We start from the raw sequence: 9,308 nt of genomic DNA, 5'->3' as shown, positions 1-9,308 counted from the left end.
AGTACCATCTTTCCGTCTACCCGCCATGCTAAGGCTGCCTCGGTTTTCCCAGCAGTGGGTTGGACTTGAAGGAGGCGGCTTCCTAGGGACATCTCACATATTCCTGCCTCAGACTCCTGTGCACTTTGAATAATCTGGAAGGAGCTCGATCCACAGACCCCTTTTGCCTTGAGGGATGGGGTTGAGGGTAAATGTTCCAGACTCTGCTTAAGTCTCTGGGTAAGGTCAGCCTCACCTGACCCCTGAGGGTCATGCAGTTTCCCTAACCTTGACTTTAAGGCAGCCCTCTTTAACCCTTTCCTAAAATTGGGCTGTCGTCGGAAAGAAAAAAACAAAAACAAAAAGCGAAACCTACCCATTCTGGGCATCAGGAAAAGGGCGTCGCAGGGGCTTAGGGCAACTTCCCCGCTACGTCGTCCAGGGATCTAGATAATCGCGTGTCACCAGAACCCCTCCCTCAGTCCCCCCTCGGAAACTGAGCCCGCTCCCTGCCACTTCGCTTTCCTAACGCTGGCTGGGGTGGGTGGCAGCACCGAGGCGATTTTATTCATCTTTCTTTCCTCCAGGTTTTGTCATGGAAACGCTGACACAACCTCCAGACGGCGGCTGAGCCGGGCCGGGGACTGAGGGCTTTTGGGACCCTGCGGGAGCGCGGCGCGCGCTCCGGGCTCCCCGGGAAACAGCTGGACGCGACCACATCCCGGGCAGAGGCGGGGGGAGCGCGACGCTCCGCCCCGGCGCTCGGCTCCCTCCCTCCCTGCTCGCGGCTCTCCGCAGGCGCCCTCCCCTCGCCAGGGGCTGCGAGTTGCATTTGGTAAAACCCAGCCCTGGAATATATAGATCACTGGAGCGCAATGAAGTAGCCTTCGGAGAGCAGGGAGGGGTCCCGTCCGACAGGCGCAGCGGCGGCAGCACCATCATCACCGCTTGCACCCCAGCCGCCCGGCCCGCGAGGAGGCAGCGGCGGCCGCCGGCGGGAGCGGAGGAGGCGGCGGAGCGGCGCGGGGAGGCGGAGAGGAGGAGCAGCGGCGCGCAGCCCGCCGGTCCACGCATCTCGGCACTTCCAGACCAACTCCCGCGCCTTCCACACCCCCTCCCGGGCCGGGGGCTCCGAGAGCCGCCGCCAAGCCAGCGCGACCCTCCTGGCTAGCCGTGCCCAGCCCTGCCCTGCGCCTCCCGGGCTCCGGTCCGCGCGGCGGGCTCCTTGCTCCTGCGCCCCGGGCGCGCCTCCCGGACACCCCGATTCCCGCAGCCAGGACAAAGCCATGAAGCCGGCGCTGCTGGAAGTGATGAGGATGAACAGAATTTGCCGGATGGTGCTGGCCACTTGCTTGGGATCCTTTATCCTGGTCATCTTCTATTTCCAAAGTATGTTGCACCCAGGTAGGGGGCGCGTTAGCGTGGTTTTGTTGGATATTTTCTTCTCTCGCGCTCTAGCTCGCTCGCTCGCTCTGCCTGGTTTCTGCCTCTTCCAACCTTATCTCTTCCCCCTCGGCCTCTTCGGTGCTCCTTGCTGCCCGCGCCACCGAGCCGGGATGGGGATGAGGAGGGAAGGTGTACTCCTTCCTCTTCTTCCTCCCGGCTCCAAGCTGGAGGATGGGACCAGGAGGGGCGGTATTTTTTTTTTTTTTTCTCTCTCTCTTCTTTTTTTTCTTTTTCTTTGTGTCCCTGGTCTGTCTGCGAGGTGGCAGGGAAAGGTAGAGGTGTGGGGCGCTACCGGGGGTGACGGATTGGTTTGAGGAGAACCAAACTCCCGGCTCCGGCCGAGGTCTGAGGATGAAAGAGGCGCCGGCAGCCCGCCGCTGTGCGCCCGGCCAGCTGCTCTTCCTGGTCCTGGGCCGGGGCGGACGATGCACGCCCGGGCGAGGATGCGAGTCCCCGTAGCAGCCTGGGAGCCCGGGACTGGGCTCCCACGTGTTCGGGGCTCGGCGCGGAGCTGAGCAGGTGTGGAGAGAGGTTGGGCACCTCGCTGCCCCTCTGCCGGGCTCCGACTGTTTGCCCCCGGGGTCCCAGCTCTGTAGTGACCTTGCGGCTGGTGCCCGCTCCACCCCTTACCCCCAAACTCTAAGCTGGGGACTCTGAGCTCCAGAGTCATGCCTTGACCACTGCAGTTTTGGAGGAAACTTTGGCCAGGTCCTGGGCTGAGAGTTTGCATCCTCTAGTCATGGGTTCTGAGCACCTGGGGTCCCCAGGCAGTGTGGGAATGAGCCCCCTTTAGTCCCCGGTGGCATAAGGAAAAGTTCCACGTTCAAAATCTGGACTAGTAGAGGGCCGAGGCTTGCGCCTTCCGAGGGGCGCAAAAGAAAGTTTGGGACCTGCAGAGGGAGGGGCGCCCTCGCGCGCGGCGGCCGGGAGTTCGCAGCTGGGCTCTGCAGCCCAACAGGTAGACCCTTGTGAGGAGACCTCAGGGCCACCGGAGTGTCCCAGTCCGGCCCAGCCTCCGTTCCCGCTTCCCATTTCCCTCTCCCCAGCAGCCCCGCCTGGCCACGTTGGCTCAGAAATCCATTTTTTACGCCTCCGAGTTGCCTTTCTCAGCGTAGTCACAGCAATAATTTGCTTTTCTAATTGCAGGGAGGAGGGAGGTGGAAACACATTTCCTTCCAGGGAAATGGGGTTGGTGTTTTTCATTCGCCTCTCGCCTCTCCTTTTAGTGTGTAGCTCACACTTTCCTCGAGCCTGCGTTGGGGTCCCGGGCAGAGGAAAAAAGCTGTTCTTTCCATCAGACAGGCCGGGCTGCCGCCTGCGAGATTCCTTGACAGCGTAGGGAGAGATCGGCTCCTCTGCCCGGCTCAGCCTGGAGCAGTTGTTAAGGCCGCCACACTGCCCAGGGTACGGTCCCACACTACCACGTGTAACCTCAGGACATCCGAGCCAGCCCTATAAAAGATGGCTTTTGTTTGCAGCTGGGTATTTTTAGTTTAATGTCAGCAAACTACAGCACTGTTTGTCTCATCACCCAAACCTGTGGTTGTGAAACTTCTAAGGGAATTTAAAAATGGACCTGGCTTGCATTCCGACAGGCAGGCATTGGTTGCAGTGGGCAGGGCCAGACAGCAGACAGGCAGGGGCATCTGAAAGTGCCAAGATCCTGGGGCCACTGGAGACTGGGCCAGATTCCTTCAGAGTACCAGGGGACTGGGTGGTGCGAGGATATACTGAAGCTCACAGTTTAAACAAGGGGCGGGATGATTTGTTCTAGACTCTAGAGATGTGTTCAGGCCTCTTAAAGTTTGGCTGGGACCATGTGGGCCAGTCATTCTTTGCAGAAGGGTCTGGAACAGGGATGAGTGTCAGCAGCAATGTGCTTTAGTTTCTCTCTACCTGCTAAAGACCCAGTGAAATAATGGTGTTCAAGGATCCCGTGGGCGAATTGAGAAATTACTTTCTAGCCAAACATACAAGGAAGAAACTTCCAACTTGTAACTGGCACATGGCTAAAATTTCCAGCTCCCGTTAGACTATTAAGTTGACTTCAAAGTGGCATTAGCTCTTTTTAGACTGGTCTTTTGAAATGAGGAAGAGAACCTTTTCTAAAGCTTGTGCTGATAAGGATTCTCTGTCATTAATCCTGCCTTACTTTCTGGTCCCATTTTTCTCCCCCTAAATGGCATTTGTTCATTATTTGAATTTCTATAAGAATGCTTTTATGACATTTCTCCCCCACCCCCCCAGGTCCTTAGCAAATACTGCTTTCAAAACATTCTGTTGAATGTAGAATTCCAGATAGCTCAGTCAAAAGGTCTTTCTTATTTTGAATTATCTATAGTTCTCCGGAACTCTATTTTAACAGTTTTATTATTACACAGGGCATCAAAATACACTTGGGAATTCATATTAAACATTTTCTTTTGGGGGAATCATTATGTTAAAGTATGCCGTTGCTGACAGCTCATGCTAATTTTTTTCCCTACTGGTTTGAATTTCTGTAACAGTTACACAATCTTTGCTCCTCTGAAGGATCTTAGAGTAATGATGGCTGATCTTTTAGCCTGGTTCTGCAGTTGGGATCTTTCCAGCTCACCCTGGGAGAGGCAGAAGGGACAACAGCATGGCACAGCTTGTGTTGTTAAAAATTTGGAGCCCTCTGACATGAGTGCCAGATACCTCTGTGTTGAAGAGGAAAATATAATGGTGCTGCAGAAGAAATGGATGGGGCTTCACGGGGTGTGAGGAAGGAGAGAAAGAATAAAAGGAGACAGCTGGCTGGGGCTGCCTGCCCCTTCCTCAATTTTGAATCTGGGGCCCATTGTCTTTTGACTTTTCTAATTCCTAAGATTGAGTAATTTGTAAAGTTGTGTCACTTGCTGGAGGGTTTAGCAGAAGTGGGCCTTATCTATGGAACAATTTTCTTTAGAAGTTTTTGACACTCTTTAAGTTAATAGCCTTCATTAAGAATTTTCCTTTTGTTGAGGGTAGGGACCGTGTTTAAGGTTCCATTTTTATCCCAATAATTTTTGCACAGTGCCTCAATAAGATATTTGCTGAGAAGGTGAGGAGAGTGGCTCACACCTGCAATCCTAGCATTCTGGGAGGGCAAGGCGGTTGGATTGCTTGAACTCAGGAGTTTGAGACTAGCCTGAGCAAGAGTGAGACACCATCTCTACTAAAACTAGAAAGAGGTGGGGAATCTCACTCTTGCTCAGGCTGATCTCCAACTCCTGAGCTCAGGTAATCAATTATAAGAGGGACTTTAGCTAACAAATGCAATTAGTGTAACCTAATTCTTTGTACCTCCATGAATCCCAAACAATAAAAAAAAAAAAGAAAGAAAGAAAACCTAGGTGGGCACTGTGGTGGGAGCCTGTAGTCTCAGCTACTTGGGAGGCTGAGGCAAGAGGATTGCTGGAACCCAGGAGTTTGGGGTCAGCAACTCTGGCTCTCTGATGGGGATGCTTTCTGCCTTCCTGGTCTGTCAGTGCCCCAAAGACATTGATGCGGTGTAAGCTCATCAGGCACCAGGCAAGCGCTTTCACCCCTGCCCTAAATTGGCTGCCCCTGGATTCTGGGGGAAGTTTGGCCTTGTCTAGCCATTGATCTAAAGGAATTCATGTGCAGGACAGACAACCTTCCAAGGGCATGGAGTCGGTGAGAAGGGAACCAAACAGATGTGGTTTCTGCACAGGTCTGTCTCGTCACTGAGCACATCCTGTGAAAGTTGCTCAGCTTACCTTAAAATGTCCCCCGTACCTGCTCCAGATGGCTAGGCTTTGATAGAGCCGTGTCTGGCCCTACAAAGCTCAGAGGCCCCTGGGCTGTGTTTGTGTGGAGTAAGCAGGGAACCTTCCTTTTGTGCTATTCTATAGGACTTGGTTTTTGCTTGAAAGCTACTGTTCATTGAAAGAAGCCAGCAGAGGAGGAAGCCTTTTTTTCTGTCTCTCTTTCTATTCCTTTCTCCTTATTCTTTTCTTGTGTAATATCTTTATTTTCACCATCACCTGGAATTGGTGCTCTTTATTGAAAGGCTTTCAGGTTATCTGCTTGCATTTCACTTAATCAGGTTGACTGTAAAATGCACTTTATATTATAATTTTAATCTAAACATAAATATGGTATGTGTGCATTTTAGAAAATTAGGATGTATTGGAGAGAGCCTTCCTTATTCCACCACCCAGAGGCAACTGCTACTTTTAAAAACTATATCCTAGAATATACATGTAGATATCTATGCGTATATAATACAGTAGAACCTCTGTAAATTGACCACATAACGGACGATAACAAGCTGGTCACCATATGGAGGTGGTCAACATAAGAAACTAGGCCAGTGTTCTCAACCTTCCTAGTGCTGCGATCCTTTAATACAGTTCCTCATGTTGTGGTGACCTCCAACCATACAATTATTTTCATTGGTATTTCATAACTGTAATTTTGGTACTGTTATGAACCATAACGTAAATATCTGATGTGCAGGCGACCCCTGTGAAAGGGTCGTTCCACCCCCAAAGGGTTTGAGACCTGTACAGGTTGAGAACCACTGAACTAGGCCTACTGTGCTGATATTTTCATGTGGTGCATGTCCAGTGTATGAAAACGAGGTCAACTTAAGGAGGTGGTCAGTGTAGGGAGGTGATCAACTATGGAGGGTCAATTGTATATATAAATAGCTGAGATCACCTCAGACATTTTGTATCCTATTTGATAATGTGTTTAGAATAAATACATCATAATGGCAACTAGTTATTCAGCTTAAAGACAGAGTGTTTAGCCATAACCTTTTAAATTTATAGACCTGCATGTGACTCCACCCCCCCCACCCCTGTCCCTCCCCTTTGCAGGATGTCAGTCTAGAATTGTTCCTTTGGTTGCTGCACAAAATTAGTTTTACGTTAAAGAATCTTTTTGTTTATGCATGGAATTAGTTTGGAGTCAATACGATTCCTAGGGGCTGTTCTTATGCTTCTACCTAAAACTTCCTTTGAAAAAGTGTCAAGAAGGTCTCAAATATGGGATGCTTATGAATCTTGAAAGTTGCATTAAAGAGCCGGGCATTGTAGCAGGCGCCTGTAGTCCCAGCTAGTTGGGAGACTGAGGCAAGAGAATTGCTTAAGCCCAAGAGTTGGAGGTTGTTGTGAGCTATGTAGATGCTACAGCACTCTACCCAGGGCAACAGCTTGAGACCCTGTCTCTAAAAAAAAAAAAAAAAGAAAAAAGGAAGAAATAAAAATGTATTAAATAACTAAACAATAAGATGTTTTACACAGCTATGGTTTAATAAAAAAAAAGATGTTTTCAATATGGAGTTGCCTTTTGGAGGTTTGAATGTTTTCACCTCGATGAGGCATTTTCATAGCTGTGCTGAGATGAAACAGAGAGACTTGGGCATTTTCCTTTGACAGGTAGGGGAGCTATTCAGGAGTCCTCATTTTCATTGCTTTCTGAAATGAAAGGTGTCGTCATGCACCATAGAAAGGGTGGCTGGGAGATTTCTGTCGGGTGACAGGTCAGGGAACCCATCCTCCAGCAGCCGTGGCTGCTGTTAGTATTTGTCTGATTGAAAAATTACTTTGCTCAAAACTAGCTTGATAGCCCAGCCATTTAAAAACAGGAAGTGGAAGGCTTACAAGTGCTGGCACCACCCTTTCCCTTTTGAAATTCACCAAAAGGACAAACCTGTTCGTAATCTGGAGGTCAAATGAGAAAAGCTGTCATGAAAATCATTGCCAGGAAGCTTCGAAGTTCACATGCTGAGAAAAACCAGAAGTCATTCTACTGACTCAGGTTTTTCTTTTCCCTTTTCTGACTTTCTTGAATTTTGGAGGACCCTCATCTTTATAACAAATAAAGGGGAGGCATTTCTCCCTATGATATCATTGAATAATCTGATCTGGCAATTAAAATTTCTTGGAACTTATAATTTGATGCATCTTAGACCCAGCGTGGTTGGAACTTACAAGCAGAGTTGTTTTCCCTCTCCCTCATTTCCTTCCTTCCTTCCCTCCCTCCCTCCCTCCCTTCCTTCTTTCCTTCCTTCCTTCCAACAGGTATTGTTTGGGCACTGCGGATATGACACACACCTCGCTGCCCTCATGGAACTTACATTCTAGTGGAGTAGACACATTTTAAGCCAGTGTAGATGTGAAAGACAGTGCGTGGTAGATCAGATGGTGTTCAGAGGAAAAGCAGGGAAGATGGTGGAGGGATGTGAGAAGCAGTGGTTGTAATTTAATAGGAAGGTGAAGAGGGAATGTCATTGATAAGATGACATTGGAGAGCAGAGTAGGAAGTGAAAGAGCTGGCCCTGTGCCTGTTCTAGGAAGCACCTTCCAGGCAGACAGAAGTGCAGATCCTAGTCTAGTCCCCAAGGGGAGAGTGCATGGTGAGGGGGTCACAGTACCCACCTGGAGCAGAGGGAGCCAGGGAGGCAGCCAGGGACTCCAAGGCAGGGAGAGATTATTGTATTGGGATGAGATGGGGAGCCCTGGAGGGTCTGAGCAGAGAACTCCTGGGGACAGTGGCATGGAGCAAGGGTGGACATGATGCAGCAGGGCTGAAAATGAAGCCTCTTCTCTGTCCTTTTGTGTTTCTTTTTGGAGAGCCGGGAATACACTTCGGTAAAGTGGTCACTTCACCTCGTAAATCCTATTTCCCTTCTATTGCAGCCCCGCCCTCCAATAGACCACTCCCGCTTTCAAAGCTTAACCTGGGAATGTACAAATCAGAGAGATTTGAGGACAATTTTGACTGAGCTTGTTTGGGGAAACCTTAAAATCTTTAGAGCACCATCTGTGGCATTCATGAATAAAAAATATCTGTAAGAGGGACAAGACTTAGATAGGCACTCAATAAAATATACAGGTTAAATGGATGGATGACCTAGGAGTGCAAGACTTGAGTCCTAGTCTGGGGTCTCCCACTTCCGAGCCTCATGAATTATTGTTTTATTGACTTCAAGGCACTTTTTTTTTTTTTTTTTTTTACATTTTAGTATTTATGTAATTTTTGTTGTAGTTGATGGCATCTGAGCACTCTGCTGCCCTTCAACAAGCAGGCTTTTTCTTTCTTAGCAGTGTGCCTTCACAATTGATGCCCTCTGAGGCCTCCGGCATCTGTGCAAGTACTGTTTGTAAACCAGGGCACACTCCATCACCGCAGTCAGGTGATGACGAAAGATCACTCCTCCAAGATCTGGGCCGTGAGGGCTCAGGAGTACCGGTCAGCCACGATTACCTGCTTCTTGTAAAGGCTTGACCCGCAGGCAGCCTGTCCAGATCTTTTTCCCTTTCCTTTGCACCTACTTTCAGAGCCTCGGGGCTCTGTAGTTAGTATCCCTCTGATTAAGGTTGAGGTTGGTAAGGAGTCGGAATGGGAAGTGTAGGAAGTAAGTGACTCAACTTGGGGATTGACGCTGGAGGTTTAAGCAGAAGTAGACGTAGGAATTTCCTGGCAAAAGTATCACCAATATGATTTTTGTTGCCTTCAAGGACACTAAGGTCTCATGACGTTTGTGATTTCTCTTCTTCAGCCCTTTGAGAAAGGCATGGTCATTGTTTACTTGTACATCTTCCCCTTTTGATTCAGCAAGTCAGGGACTATGTCAGGTTCATCTTTTATAGCCCCTGAGCGTAGCCCAGAGGTGCTTAGGAATTGTTTAAAGCATAAATGAGTGATTCTCAAGGTCACCCCTCCAACCTCCGTTGCCACCTCCCCAATGTGCACAGAACCCGAGGGGAAGAGCCAGCTTGGATTTTCATACGCAAACAGCTCCTGGTGTCTCCCACGCCTCTTCTATTCTGCTGTGGTTCAGGGCAGGACATAGAAAGCAGTCTAGGTATGTTAAGCAGAAAGGTATTTTTTTTTTTTTTTTTTTT

General features: G+C 49.3%; 1 protein-coding gene across 2 annotated transcripts in view; it reads left to right on the top strand.

Annotated features, from left to right (window-relative positions):
- Positions 1-830: 830 nt before the first annotated feature.
- Positions 831-9,308, top strand: part of CHST11 (carbohydrate sulfotransferase 11) — a 261,979-nt gene continuing 253,501 nt past the window's right edge. The window contains exons 1-2 of one of the 2 annotated variants that reach the window (XM_012814188.2): positions 831-1,001; positions 1,133-1,383. In XM_012814188.2, the coding sequence (XP_012669642.1) occupies positions 1,266-1,383 (118 nt within the window). In that variant the 5' untranslated portion in view covers positions 831-1,001; positions 1,133-1,265. Of the gene's footprint in view, positions 1,384-9,308 lie in introns of both variants that reach the window. The other variant, XM_003783289.3, reaches the window with a different exon arrangement.

This window comes from Otolemur garnettii, unplaced genomic scaffold (assembly GCF_000181295.1).
Source record: "Otolemur garnettii isolate 467f Iridium unplaced genomic scaffold, OtoGar3 scaffold00007, whole genome shotgun sequence".
NCBI classification, from domain to species: Eukaryota; Metazoa; Chordata; class Mammalia; order Primates; family Galagidae; genus Otolemur; species Otolemur garnettii.
This window is presented reverse-complemented; position numbering and strand designations above follow the sequence as displayed.